This window comes from Mus caroli, chromosome 4 (assembly GCF_900094665.2).
Source record: "Mus caroli chromosome 4, CAROLI_EIJ_v1.1, whole genome shotgun sequence".
In the NCBI taxonomy this organism is placed as follows: Eukaryota; Metazoa; Chordata; class Mammalia; order Rodentia; family Muridae; genus Mus; species Mus caroli.
This window is the reverse complement of record NC_034573.1, coordinates 127,007,292-127,022,608: the sequence shown is the minus strand read 5'-3', so window position 1 is coordinate 127,022,608 and position 15,317 is coordinate 127,007,292. Positions and strand designations below refer to the sequence as shown.

The window sequence follows — 15,317 nt, the reverse complement described above, 5'->3', positions numbered from 1 at the left end:
TAGTGTGGGGTGGGGGTTGTAGGGGTAGGGTGGCTCACTGAAGAGATGGTTTAGTGGTTAACATTTGTAAAGAATCTTGGTTCCATCCTAGCACCAGTGTTGTGGCTCACAGCTGTCTCTTCTGATATCTGTGGGCACTAGGTACACAATAGGCATATGCATGAGCAAAACATACATACAACAGATCTAAACATTTTTTTTGAGGGGAAATCTTTAAGTACAATAAATTCTTGATGTATTTGTAATTGACAGGTGGTAAAACAGTAGTAAGAGAAACTAAAGTGTGTATGTGCACACATGTGTTAGTGCTTGCATGGCATGCGTATTTGTGTTGATGTGTGTTCATGCATGCATGAACACACTCTCTGGTATACTTGTAGAGGTCAGAGGACAACCTTGAATGTCAGTCCTTGCCTTTGATCGTGTTTTTTTGAGACAGGGTTTTCTTGTTTACTGCTTCGTGTACCATATATGCTGTAAGCTTCTTCCTCCAGCCTCCCAGTGGGGCACCCTGGGATTACTGGCACTGTCTATCACTACTGCACCTAAGTTTTATTTGATTCTGGGGATCTGAGCTTAGGTTGTTAGGCTTGTGTGGAAAATGCTGTACCTCTGAACCATGTTCCTAGCCCATATAATAATTACAATTTAAAATTTATCACTATGGCTATAAGAGCTGATATTTTCATTGTAAAAATGTAGGTTGAAACTCTTGAGGCCATGAGTAATAACTAGGCTAACTGGTGCTGACATGGCTGCTGAGAACTAGAGGTCACTCTGATGATTGTCCAGGCCCTTATGCTCACAAGTTCTGAGGGGGATGGGCGAAGGCTGTGCTGCTTGTTACTCTATCCTGAGTTACTGCAGCTCTAAGGCTGGGCAGTGAGTCATTTTTTAGAGTATTCTTTGGGCTGCAATTGGTCTTGCATATAATACGTGTGTGCTCACACTAAAGCAGCTTTCACAAACTATACTTCATATACCACATGAGACTCTTTTTATAACACCTTCCTTGCCCAAGGCAGGCGGATCTCTGAGTTTGAGGCCACTCACAGAGTGAATTCCAGAACAGCAAGGGCTACACAGAGAAACCCAGTCTCAGGAAAAAAAAAAAGGAATATTTCGGTCACTGTTCTACTTTGATACTTAAGACAAAACAACAAGGTCCAGAAACTTAGCAAATGAATCCTTGTAATTGCTGCTCTGAGCAAGTTGCCATTTTTTCTTTTTAGAGGTTTTCAGTCATAGCAGTAATGCTAGTTCTGGTTTGAGTGGCCGAACCTGTTGTTAGGGGAAAAAAGTATGGATTTAAATATAAATCAATAAAATAATTGTCTTTAATTTCTTTTTAGGTCAACATCTAATTTGAAATATTAAAAGTGGATACAAAACTGTTTCCGAAATGCAGACAATTAAGTGTGTTGTTGTTGGTGATGGTGCTGTTGGTAAAACATGTCTCCTGATATCCTACACAACAAACAAATTCCCATCAGAATATGTACCAACTGTAAGTATAAAGGCTTTTTACTAGCAAAAGATTGTAATGTAGTGTCTGTCCATTGGAAAACACTTGGCCTGCCTACACTATTTTTGACTGTCTTGCCCTTTTAAAAAAAATTAAATTTTACTACCTTTATTACTTTGTGGGGTGTGTGTTATATGTACATACCTGTGTCCTGCTGTGGTGTATGTGTGGATGGCAGAGGACAATTTGAAGGGGTCTTTTTCCATTGTGTGGGCTCTTAAGTTGAACTTAGGTTGTCATGGTTGGCAGCAAATGCCACACACAGCAGCCCACTGTTTGACAGTTTAAAGGTTTTTGACTTCTCATGCATGATTACTTTAAAATAGAACAGCTAGGGTTGGAGAGTTGGCTCCACAGTTAAAAACGCTGGCTGCTCTTCCAGAGGACTCAAGATTCAATTCCTAGCACCCACATGGTGGTTCATAGCTACCTAGAATCCAGCGCCCTTTTCTGACTTCTGATGGCACTGGGCAATCATGTGATACACAGACATACATGCAGGCAAAGCACATATACATATAAAAATAAGATAATAATAAAGGTAAGTAAAGTAAAAGATGAAAATGAGTCTTAGGTAGAAGGGGTGACACACGGTCTGTAAGAAGGTCTGGAAGGTCATGAAGCATGGGCTGTCAGTTTGCAGAAGTGCATCCTACATTTGGGATGAGGTGACTTTTTGTGTCTGTGCCATTGATTAATAAAGCCTAGAGACCTCCTGGGGCGCAAATATAAGGATCTTATAATTTCAGAGAAAGTAGTAATGTTTCTGCTTACCTTGTGGAGCTGTTCTCTAAATAGTGATGAGGTTTCATTTCACACTGAATTTTAGGGGTAGAGGGCAGACTTTTCTAAGAGCATTCAGATCTGCCTGGAGTCTTGGGAGACTCACTGTAATTGCTGTATTAACTCCTCCTTAGACGGGAAGAGGAGAGAGAGGAATAATTCAGTAACTAGAGGAGACACTGATTGGAGTGATACTTGGGAAAGCATGTTTGGGGCTACAAGATTTATTCAGAGTTGCGTGTGTAATTATGTTAAATGTACTTGCCCTTTCAGTGCTGAGAGGAGAGTAAGTTTAGGAACTATAAGGGTCCAAAATATACCTACTATGGAACTCGTATCTTTTGGAATTGACCAAAAAAAAAAAAAAAGAGTCTGGAACCTGAGGTCAATCTTCAGAGACATAGTTAACATAGTTAACTCATAGTTAGCCTCTGTGATGGCGCAGCTGGTGAGGTTAGGCTAAGGCTGCATGAAAGAAGATGAAGTTTCTTTGAGGGCTGAGAACTTAAGGATGTAATTTGGTAATAAAACTACAGTTTTGAGTTGGCCCATTAATCAGAAGATGTTTTAAAGGTACAAGGGGCTTTGTGAGACGTGATGTGGATCATTTCGTAAGGTGAGATAGCCATTGGGAATTTGGTGTCTTGAGTTTTTACTTGCAAACATGATTTCCAAGTCTTTCATGACTTTATTTGATGTGATGAATTGACAGCGGGCTTCTAGGGGGTTGGTGAGATGGCTCAATGGGTAAGAGCATTGATGCTCTTCCAAAGGACCTGAGTTCAAATCCCAGCAATCACATGGTGGTTCACAGCCACACATAATGAGATCTGACGCCCTCTTCTGGTGCATCTGAAAACAGCTACAGTGTACTTATTTATAATAATAAATAAATCTTTTAAAAAAAAAGAAGAAAATGGGTTTCTGGGTGTTTTATATGTCTGTGTATTGTTGGGGAAAGAATAGCAGTAGGGTAAATTTTTAAATGGGCCTCCATTTAAAATGGCTAAGATAGATGCTATCCAACATACCTGACACATTCCTGTTGTTCTCTTTAATCAATTATTTTATTAATTTTTATTTGTGTGATATGCCATGTCCACAGGAGTGCAAGTGCTTACAGAGGCCAGAGCTCCCACGCCCAGCCATATTGGACATTGTTAAAGTCTAGCACTGTCTTAAATTTTTTAGATTTGAAGGTGGTTTTTTAAAAAAATTATATTTATTTTTGAGACAGGCTTATATAGCCCATAGTGGCTTCAAAGTCACTAAGTAGGTCAAAGTGACCTTGGTCTGCTTTTTTTCCCCTGCCTCTACCTCCTAAGTGCTGGGATTATAAAAGTTTTTTACTGTACCTACTTTATTTTTTCCTTTTTCTTTTTTTTTTTAAGCAGATTTATTTTCTTTAGCAAAATGTTTTATTCAAAAGCTTCTCAATACCACTAGTTGTCAGAAAGAATGACTATCACTTTTCCTTTACTGCCCAACCCCATTGAAGAGGCCTGTAAGGGTCCTCTGTAGTTGAAGGCCCACTTTCTGTGATATACTTAACGATTTTGTGTTTCCTTGTGTATGAGGCTGGTGCCAAACAGATATCCTAGGGAAAAGTCTTTCATTTTTTCCCCCAAGAACCATTCAGCTCATACAAGAACACGGTTGTCGAGATTGGTTACAAAAAAGAAAACGGACTAAGGGAAAATGAATCTCCTTCTTGGGAAGGAGTTAAATGGCTAAGAGTTATGCTATCTCACCCACTAACAATATTGCATTTCTTTGTTTTGTTTTTAGGTTTTTGACAACTATGCAGTCACAGTTATGATTGGTGGAGAGCCATACACTCTTGGACTTTTTGATACTGCAGGTGAAAACTTACGTCTCATAATATTTTGATCTGTAACAGTTGCTGCTACTGAGTGTCTTTTGGACACCATGAAATGAGTGTCTCAGTAATCATTTATCTTTTGTTAATAGCTAAGCAGGGTTGAATATACTGATGGGTGTCACACACCCAGCATCCAGGGCTGTAGACAGACCCCCATCTGAAAAACCTGCCTGCCTGCCTGCCTTATCTGCCTGCCTGCTTCTTCCCTCTCTTCCCTCCCTTCAAGCTTCTCTTGACTTTGGATGGCCAATAGGAGTTTGGAGTATCCTGGGTGTATGAAAGAAGATACAATACAGTCAGAAAATCCTTAGGTAAATTCCAGTGGGTTTGGAGGCTGGAAAGAGACTAAGAAGATGAGCTTAGAAAACATGTCTGCTGATCATTTCCTTCACTTCCTTGTTCTGGCCTCACAGTTGGAGACTAGGGATGTAATTTAGTTTAACATACTCCCCTTGTATGCACGAGGCCCTGATTCACTCCCCAGCATTACTACTTAAGTCTGTTCTGTCTGTAATCACAGCAGTCCTGGGCAGAAGCAGGAAGATCAGAAACTCAAGGTCTTAAAACAAATTTAAGGCCAGGCAGGGCTACAAAAGACCATGAAATGAAATAATCTTAGTTGTGTAAATATGACCAAGGCTGTAAACTTGGTATTTATTTATTAGGGTGGTTGTTTCATTAGAAAATTTTTGTAGTATATTTTGTCTGTATAATGCAGATATAAAGAATGTCTTACTACACATAAACCACATTTAGCTGAGAGCACTGTGCCTTTTTTTTTTTTTTCTTAAAACAGCTCTCTAAATTATTTTCAGTTTGTTTTTAATACTGGCTTCTTCATTTTTTTCTGGGTAGTCTTTTAAATAAAAAGAAAACCAAAAAACCAAACCAAACCAAACCAAAAAAAAAAAAAAAAAAAAAAAAAACCCAGTGTCTTACTGTGGCCTTGCTACTTGGAACTCTTTATGTGGATCAGGCTGGCCTTGAACTCACAGATCTACTTGCTTCTGCTTCCCAAGTACTGGCATTAAAGGCATGTGCCACCACACCTGGCCAGTTGTAAGCATTTAAAAACATTCTTCAAAAGTTTGTTTGTTTGTTTTTTATGTTTTTGAGAGAGTATCCTTATGTAATCCAAGTTAGTTTTGAATATAAAATCTCTCTGCCTCAGTCTTCTGACTGCTGGGATTACAGGTGTGCCCAGCTAAAAAGTGTTACTGAGTATGACAAAATTAATTTTGGTGGTGTTAGGTTTGATGAATTTTAATGACCTCCACCATAATCAGTGGTTGTCTCTTAGCAATTTTATCTGTCTATCCATATCCATATCTGTCATCCATATCCTAAAATTCTGCTTCTGCTTTGCAGAGTGTTTTGGCCTTGGCAGCCATAGATGGTTTCTGTTTCTTTACTCTTCTGGGATTTCTTACGAGTCATTTATGTTTGACATGTGAGAGAGCCATTCTTAGGCAAATGCCAGTGCTTCTTTTTGTTGCTATGCTCTATTCTACTCTGACTGAATATAGCACAGTTGTGTTTTCACATGTGAACTGATTTGTTTGGTTCCAATTTTAAACTACTAGAAATATTGGTGCAAAGAACTGCTCCTGTTTATCTGTTGTTAGTAATGTTGCTGTGAACATAGGTTAACAAATCCTTCTTGGAGACTCTGCTTTCAGTTCTTATAGCTCTGCATAGCTGTAAGTGGAGTTGCTGAACAGTTGAAAAATCTGTTTTTATTTTAGGAATTTCTGTGTTTCAGTTTTATGTTCCTGTCAATACTTTGGAGAAATGTTAATAAGCCTTCTGCCTGTTTTTGTAAATTGGATTCGCTTGTGATTTGGTTAACTCTTGCCTTTCTAGTTATTATTCTCTCATCCAGATCATGGTTCTTTTTTCCCCTTCAAGACACCCTACCAAGATCGATCAATTAATTGATCTTTATATCTATTTGTATATTCATTCATTCATTCATTCATTCATTCATTTTTGATACCTTAAGTCATCCTGCATATGAGCATAGGGTGTCTTTCCATTTTTTTTAGGACTTCCTATGTTTAGTTTTTGCCATTTTTATTTTGTGACTCTTTCACCTCTGGCTAACTCCTAATTATTTTACATCTCCTTCATTCTTGCCAAGTTCCTTTTTTCTAGGCCCTTCCAGTTACAGATACTGACTTTAACATGTACCTATGGACCGAGCATTGGGTTTAGTCTGGTAGTTACTATGGATGGTGGATGCCTTCAGTAGAGTATTTTGTTAGGTGGTTTCACTGTGGTCTTTAGTAGCTAGAAGTAAATATGATTTTTTTCTTAAGCTACACCTGTAGTAATGATTTATTGTTGTTACATTATTACTGAGTTATTAATAAAGAACTTAAAAAAAAAAGTAGTATGCCAATTTCCTTGCTGTTTAATTTAGTGGCATATATAAATAGGACTAGCACAGAGAGAATTGTCCAAACAGCATATTATTAAGCTATACCTTTGATTAGGAAAATTGCTTTGTCACTAAGGGCTGATATGCTAAGAGCTGAATACCTGAAGTGTTACCGGAGCTGTAATCCCCCTGCCCTCCTCTTTTTTGAAACAAGACTTTTACTATGTAGTTTTGGCTGTCTTGGAGCTTGGTTTGTAGACTACCCAAACTTGTAGTGCCTCTGCTTCCTGAGTTCTGGGTTTATGGGCATGCACACTATCTCCATTTTTTTCCTTTTAAATTACATGTGTGTATGTATGTATGTATGTATGTATGTGGAAGCACATGCCATAGCATGTATATGTGGAAGTCAAGAAGCTAAACTTGGGGGAGTTGATTTTCTCCTTTCACCATCTGTTTTCTGGGGACTGAATTCAGGTTGTTAGGCATGTCAGCTACCATCTTTACCACTGAGTGATCTTGCTAGCTCCGCCATGCTCATCTTTGACAATTTTTTATATGATCTCATGCTCACACTTAACCTTCCTGCCTCGTCTCACTAGTGCTGAGATTATAAGCTTATGCCAACCATGCCTGGTTTTAATGTGGTATAGGGCTTGAATCCAAGGCTGTATGTGTGCTAGGTTATCACTCTGTATACTAAATACCTATAGCTTTAGCCCTTGACCTGTGATTTTAATGCCGCAAGGATACCAGATCTCAGTTGCCAACCTCTCTTAACTTTTTCTTTAGGGCAAGAGGATTATGACAGACTACGGCCGCTAAGTTATCCACAGACAGATGTTTTTCTAGTATGTTTCTCAGTGGTCTCTCCATCCTCATTTGAAAATGTGAAAGAAAAGGTAAGTCAGGTTCTGCCCCTTGAAACCTGCAAGCACAGAATTTCTGTTGCCCTGTTACAGTTTCAGTGGCTTGTGGATTAACAAAGCATTTAAAACCTTGCTTTTAGTGGGTGCCTGAGATAACTCACCACTGTCCAAAGACTCCTTTCTTGCTTGTTGGGACCCAAATTGATCTCAGAGATGACCCCTCTACTATTGAGAAACTTGCCAAGAACAAACAGAAGCCCATTACTCCAGAGACTGCTGAAAAGCTGGCGAGGGATCTGAAGGCTGTCAAGTATGTGGAGTGCTCCGCCCTCACACAGGTAAGGAGGGCTCTGGAACCTATGTCTCTGTAGTCAATTGTTTTGAGCATTAGGATACAGAGGCTCTTTCCTTTTATTCTTTCTTTTTTCCCTTAAAAATTTGTCCGTGAATGTATACTGTGTGAGTGTAGTTCTGCAGAGTACATAAACTGACATGACTATTCCAAGGTAGAGTTGAGAGGAAGGTTTTTTATTGTAGATATGAAGGAGAGACATCAGGACGAATCCAGAGATGAGAGAGAAAATAGTAGACTGAACATGGCCAGCAAACTGGACTTGGCCATGGTGGTGGTGGGGTTTGAAGGAAGAAGAGAGAGGAGGACCAAGAGAGGGCTGAAATAGAAGGGAATGAGAAGCTGGAGGTGGAGTGGGGTGGGGTGGGATGGGGGCTTCTGAGCTGGAGAAGTTGAGGGTAAGGAGTGGGTGGAAGTCAGCATGCACTTGGTTATGCTAATAGGCACCCTACGTAGCAATTTGTCCCTTCTGCCAGTGATAAGAAAATGACTTCCTGAGGAATGAGGGCTTTTGTCCAACTGTCAGAATTTGGCCCTGACATTTCAGCCTTTTGTTTATGATAAGGGCAACATAATCTCTTCTGATTGCTTCTTAGCTGAAATTAAGACATTGTTGTCAGAGCTCTGGAAGACTGGGATGCCTGTTTAAGATTGGGAGATTCCAGTGCTTTGTGCAGTCTGGAATAAAAAATGACAGAGACCACTATCTAGACAGTTGTCCCAGATTCCTATGGTCCTATTGCACTGTGGTCAGAGGTGGTCTTTGGCCATTAGGCCAGGAGAGGGAGGCCTTTTTTTGTGGAGAAGGAACATGGGAGAGACTGACCTCCTCTTGTCTTCAGCAACACTTAGCAATAAATCATAGCAGTAAGTTTTCCTGTGTCTGGTTTGCCCACAGTGCAGGCTGGGCCCTAGTGGGCAAGGCAGTGGGCCAGTCTGCCCACTGGTTAATGTACTATAAACCAGGTTTAGTCCTTTGTCATGTTGCCTATATATCTTCTTGAAGAACCTGAAGAAGTGGGTTGTGTATCACTGTTAGGATTTGGGAGTCACTGTCATATAATAAGTTTAAGCATATTAAATGCCATATTCAACAGGTCTCTGACAGGCTTGAGGGCTAGTACCCACCGAGCTATCTGAGTTAAACAATCTTTGTCTGTTTTCAGGTATCTGTGCTAAACTGTACCTTGCAAACATAAAACAAGGGGCTAAGTAAAACTTAATCTTGTAATTATGTCAATTCATAGCGAAACCTCAAATATATTTTTGGACACATTAAAAGATTTGATCATTTATTTATAAGGTTACTATCAACTTGCATTTCTTTTTCTTTTTTTTTTTTAAGATTTATTTATTTATTATATGTAAGTACACTGTAGCTGTCTTCAGACACTCCAGAAGAGGGCGTCAGATCTCATTACGGGTAGTTGTGAGAGCCACTTTGTGGTTGCTGGGATTTGAACTCAGGACCTTCAGAAGACTAGTCAGTGCTCTTAACCGCTAAGCCTTCTCTCCAGCCCCTTAACTTGCATTTCTTAATTATCCTTAACAGTTTACAATAATTTAGTAGCTTCCTAAGATTAGGACTTTGTGGGGTTTTTTTGTTTGTTTGTTTTTGTTTTTTGTTTTTGTTTTTTTCGAGACAGGGTTTCTCTGTGTAGCTCTGGCTGTCCTGGAACTCACTCTGTAGACCAGGCTGGCCTTGAACTCAGAAATCCACCTGCCTCTGCCTCCCAAGTGCTGGATTAAAGGCGTGAGCCACTACCTGCTAGGACTTTGTGTTTTATCTCTGTTAAGTTTAGATTTAAAAATTACGGATTTTGATTTTGCTCTTCTAGTATCAAAATAAAATTTGTAAATCTATAAATATAGTTTGTAGTTAGAGACTGGGCACGTTTCTGACCTTTATGGAATATAAAAGCATCCTTGGTAACCTGTTTCCGTGGTCAGCTCATGTCATGCGTTGCTTGCGGCTTAGTTAGATGTGGATGAAGCCATGACTTGCAGCATCTTTATCCCGTAGCACAGATGGCAGGCAGCCGTTTGCTGTTTGAATCCCAGAATGGAATTGTGTTATGTGGTTTACGATTATCTAAGTACAAACTTTCAATTACTAACCCTGATCATGAGTTTTACCCGTATCCGATGATTTATAAGTCAGTGGTCCTGCCTTTGACCCTGGGCTTTAAAAACATGCCTGGGTCTGACAGCAGCGAACTAGAACAGTATAAGCCAGCAAGGGAACAGTATAAACAATTTTAATATTATCCATATTTAAATAACATCTGAATCCTTGTTATATTAGATCCAATGGCCAGAAACCAAGACATGTATTGAGTGAGCCTAGGAGGCTGGCAGCAGGAGAAAGAAACTGCATTTATTCATGCATTCAGACCAGTCAGAGACAAACACACAGTGGCTGTGAACATTTTAAGTTAACTTTTGTTAATCTGAATAGACCTTTATAACCTTGAATTTTCATCATCATCTAAAGAATATTTTAAATCAGGGTTGAATCACATATATAGTGTGTTAATATTCTATCATAATAAAAACCTGCACCAATTTAAAGTATTTGAGACTTGTTACTCTTAGTCTAAAAGGAGATACAGTAATAAACAGAATTCATTAGGACTAAGAAGTTTTATAATTGTTACTTTATACCATATGGTCATCTTAAGATGATGAAATCACATGTCCAGTTGAAAGCCTTTTATATACAACCCATACCTGGTGCTAATGCTAGGTCCCTGGAGGAGCCCAGTGGAAGTGTCTGTAAGCTGACAGTATAGATGGAGTTAGTAAACTGTCAGGTAAGGTTCAGATAAGTGCAGACTTAAAAGTGGGTGTGTGGGCTCCCCCTCCCCACCATTTTAGATACTTAAATTTTTCTTCCTTACTATACCACACAATTTCTAGGTTAATTCAACTGGGACAGAATTAAGTGCAGTATTTGATGCTTTTGAGTCAGAGGACGTTACTCTCTGGGCTACTTTTGGCATAGTCTGCAAAAATATATGTCTTATATGTTACCTCCAGTCTCCTGTGTTTTTAAGGGTATTATTTCCCTTACGGAGTTTTCCTCTGGCCATTTTTGAGTGGTGTGTCTAGAAGTCCTTGGAGCTGAATTCAGGGAGCAGTGAGTGAGAGCAAACACGTGTGCAGTTCAATTTCCGTAACTTTATACCACTGTGTCTTGGTTCCTTTTCTCTTGTTCTAGCAAAATACCCTGACAGAAGCAACTTTAAGGAGAAAGGTTTATTTGGGCTCACAGTTAAAGTACAGTCCATCATGTGCAGAATGTCAAGGGAGCAGGGGCTCAGGCCACTGGTCACATTGTATCCAGTCCAGAAACAACAGTGCTGCCAGTGCTCAGCTTACTTTATCCTTATCCAGTCCCAAATCCTCTGCCCAGGAAATTGTCCCACCCATAATTAAAGTAGCTCTTCCCACATCAGTCAGTATAATCATGTTCATCTCCACACGCGTACCCAAGAGGTCATTTCCCAGACCTGTCTGGATTCGGCCAAGTTGATAGTTACTCACCATACATTGCCCATTCCTGGTTCTGAGTGTGGTTTTAGGAACAAAGGAAAGAATTTTGGTAGGAATTGGCATTCATACAACAGATCTACATGCCTAATGAAAATGAAGGCTACTAATATATAAAATACAATTTTTAATAATGTTGGGTTCTTGATCTAATATATGTCAGTAATATGTACAGTTACACATAGTTAAATTTTTTATGAGGGAGTTAGTGTGTGAAGGGCTGGATGCATAATTTAAGCTCTTGGCATTTTGCTTGGTTTTTTTTATTTCAACATAAAGCCATTATACTTAATAGATTCTGCAGAATAATTTTAAGGACTAATTTCTTAGTTCCATATCCCCCAAGCTCAGTTTAGCAGTTGATGTCATTGTAGAAGCAAACATTTAAAACTAACCCTTTATAGCACAGACTGAGACAAGCAAAGTGTTCTCGTATTATATCCCTGCCTGAGAGGCGAGGGCAGGCTTGCCTGTGTGAGTATGTGTGGGGAGTCAGGAGAAAGTATGTGGAGTCCAACAGCATGTATCTGAGGCAAGCTGTCTGTTCTTTAGATATGGGATGCTTTGGAGAAAGAGTTAAATAGATCATATGGACTCAGTTTCAGGTTGCTGGCAAAGCTTGTTCTAGACAATTGGACACTTTCTGTAAGATTTCCATTGTATTATTGAGTCATTTAGAACTGGACGAGTGGGGAGTTATATTTTTCTTTCCAGATTCTGAAGTTCGGAGAAGTCAAAGAAGTAAAAGATCAAAAATGGGGTTTGTGGTTATATGTAGAAGCTCAGTTTGTGGACTTCTCTTTAGCTAAACTTTTATGTAATAAGATAGTAATGAAGCTAAGATAAGCTTTGTCTCATAAGTTACTTGTTGATCTTTTCCTGAAGTAAATACATAAGAAAAGATTCTTTTTTTTTTTTATTAAAAAATGTTTGTTTTTCTTTTTCCTTTCCTTCCCTTACCCTTCTCCTTCCCCCTTCCCTTTCCCCTTTCCCTTTCTCTTTTCCTTTCCTTTCCTTTCCTGACAGGTTTCCCTCTGTAGCTCAGGTTGACTTCAAGCTCAGGATTCTCCTGTCTGCCTTCTGAGTGCTGACGTTAAGTCAGTCTCACTTGGCTAGGAGTTCCTTTTTCAATCTAGTATACCCTACTTTCTCACAGTCCTTTTCCCCATTATAATTATTACAAAGAATTTCGCTCCCATCCTCTGGTTTCTTTTTGTATTTGCCTGTGAGTATTCATACAGATGCATGGATAGACTTCAGAAGTACTTTAGCATTAGTCTAGTATTTCTACTGGGAAAAGGATGTAAAAGAAGAAAATGTGTAAACCTTATTTTTTGATTGCTATCTCATTTATTTTGTATCGAATGGATTGTGAGGCTATGGTTCCTCTGGGGGTGTAGGGTCTAAGGAGGACAATGACTGGGGTAGTGGGTAGTCCAGTGGTTGACACCACTGTGGCTCTGTTCTGGGATTTGGGAGACATTCCTACTTAAGATCAAACTGACCTAAAGAACATGTGAGACTGCTCTGAGTGGTAAACTGTGAGCTCCTGGGTAAGCCACCTGTCTGGGCCCAGAGTTCCACTGCTGTGAATTGCAGTATCCTTGGAGTTTCTTGCAGAGCTGTAAGTGTATTTCAAGTCTAGTCTCTAGATGTGAGGATGTTCTGTTTTCATTCCATGCTACATGTGCTGGACCCATGCAGACATCTGAAAGCATTGGACTGCTTGCTGACTCCCATTCTGAGACCCCATTCTCTGTTTCCTTATGACTTGGGAGGTGGTTCCCTGCTCTAGTAACATTGCTCAATACCTGAAGTGCATGCTGTTTCTGGGGTCCATTCCTTATGGTTACTGCTACTGTTGCATAGGGAATACTCCCGAGTGTCTGGGAAACTGACTTTTAAATCCTAATTAATCCCATCCAGATAGGTCACTGAACATGTGGCATGCCTGTTAGCTGCTGTTGGTGCCCTTTAGTTATTCAGGGGCTGAATTCACAAAAGCCTGTGATACTGTAGATTTATCCTCAAAAAGGGGTGTCGTCATCATCAATAGTAATGTTGGGGGGAATCTCACTTTTCTAACATATCTATCTTGTGTTTATAGAGTTATTTTTTCCCCTTGAGATTTTAAACCAAAATGTAATATTAGATTTCAGTATGTGATTCTTCTGGAAATTAACATACTGCATTTTTTCATTATTTTTCTTTGTTTAACTTTTTTGAGTGGAAATTTCTATCCAGTTATCTATCCTCTCGGTACTCACTCCCTTAAGAATGAACATTCTAGTTTCTACTTTCCTTAACACATTGCTTCTGTGAATTCAGCTCTTTTAATCCAGACTGCTATTTTATCTGCTAGTCTCTCTAATCCTCTAACCTGGCTGCTATTCTCTCTCCTCCCCTCTGTCTTGTAGAGAGGTCTGAAGAATGTGTTTGATGAGGCTATCCTAGCTGCCCTCGAGCCTCCGGAAACTCAACCCAAAAGGAAGTGCTGTATATTCTAAACCGTTTTCTCCTTCCCCTCTTTGCTGCTGCTTCCTGTCCCACTACTGTAGAAAGATCATTTAAAACAAAGGAATAAAACCATCCTGTTTGAAAGCCTCTGCGTCTTCTTACTCAACACTTTAGAGCAAACTCTGTATTCATTTTTGATCATGAATGCAATTAGAATACTTTTTGTGATCAGTAGTCACGTTAGACTTGTTTAACTTTCTGCTGCTTGAGTTGCCTGATGCGCAGAGCTTTTGGTTTGAATTATTGCAAAAGGGAATGTGGTCTGGCATTAAGAATGATGTCTTCTTGGAGAAAATAAGAGTTTTAAAGCTTCTAGATGTTAGTTCTAGATGGAGAAAGCATCACTAAACATCATTTTACGCTTACTGATTGTTAATTGTAATTGCATGACACACTATGAAAAGGGTTGACTTGCTAGTAGAGTGTAATGGGGAAGGGAGGATTCTCATGGTTTTCCTGTGTGCAGTGAAACTTTTGTGTTGCTCTTGCTTTGGCTGTTTGTGCCGTAGATGGAGTGTTTGTCATTCTGGGATGGGGAAGGTATCCATGTATCTGCTTACTGCTTTATGAGTTCATTGTTACACATTATCTCCTAATCCTAGCATCCATTTAACAATTGACTTAAGCTTTGCTGATATTGAAATGTAAAGCTACTGCCTTTATATTTTCCTGCTTTTGATTCTATTGTTGTGAGGGAAACATACAGTTGTGGTTATCTTTACATTTTGAAATTAAAAATATACAATTGTTTGTATAAATGCCTGGTGAAGCTTTATTCCTATTGCAAGAACTGGCTCTAACCTCACTCTTGTATCAGGTACCCACCTCTGCTTCTTTGACTCCCCTTGGCTTTGTTTAATTAGTGGGATAAAGGGAGTTCAAGGTGATTATATTTACAGCTGCCATACCCTCGCTGTCCACTCCCTGCCTTCCATACAACATGGATGCTGTCCGGATGTATTCTCTATTTCACATGCTGCTGCTCCATTTGAATGCAGAACTGCTTCCCATGTTCCCTATGGTAAATGTTTTAGCTACACATTACACAACTCATCGAATGAGCAAATGACATGTGCTTGTTTGTTTCTTGTGATATATATTGGTTTGCAAAAAGTATCTCAGAGGACCACTTACGAAATCTGCTCACCTGTGCCAGCATTGCTGAATCTCTCCTGTGCCCTGACAAGACAACTGAGTGAAGCAAAATTATTAGGTTGGGTTTCAGGGTTATTAATGTCTTTGGGGTTTGACTGTTTTAAACATGAACTCCAGTTCTGTTGTGATACTGAAAATCAGATTGCCCATTTCTTCTTTCTACCCCTTTTCAGAAAGGCCTAAAGAATGTGTTTGATGAAGCAATATTGGCTGCCCTGGAGCCTCCAGAACCGAAGAAGAGCCGCAGGTGTGTGCTGCTATGAACGCATCTCCAGAGCCCTTTCTGCACAGCCGGTGTTGTC

General features: G+C 39.5%; 1 protein-coding gene across 2 annotated transcripts in view; it reads left to right on the top strand.

Annotated features, from left to right (window-relative positions):
• The window catches only part of Cdc42 (cell division cycle 42), a 36,128-nt gene extending 20,811 nt beyond the window's left edge, over nucleotides 1–15,317 (top strand). Inside the window, exons 2-6 of one of the 2 annotated variants that reach the window (XM_021159845.2) lie at nucleotides 1,353–1,507; nucleotides 4,097–4,169; nucleotides 7,363–7,472; nucleotides 7,580–7,777; nucleotides 15,189–15,317. In XM_021159845.2, coding sequence (XP_021015504.1) covers nucleotides 1,403–1,507; nucleotides 4,097–4,169; nucleotides 7,363–7,472; nucleotides 7,580–7,777; nucleotides 15,189–15,278 — 576 coding nt within the window. In that variant the 5' untranslated portion in view covers nucleotides 1,353–1,402 and the 3' untranslated portion in view covers nucleotides 15,279–15,317. Of the gene's footprint in view, nucleotides 1–1,352; nucleotides 1,508–4,096; nucleotides 4,170–7,362; nucleotides 7,473–7,579; nucleotides 7,778–13,760; nucleotides 14,619–15,188 lie in introns of those variants that run through there. The other variant, XM_021159846.2, reaches the window with a different exon arrangement.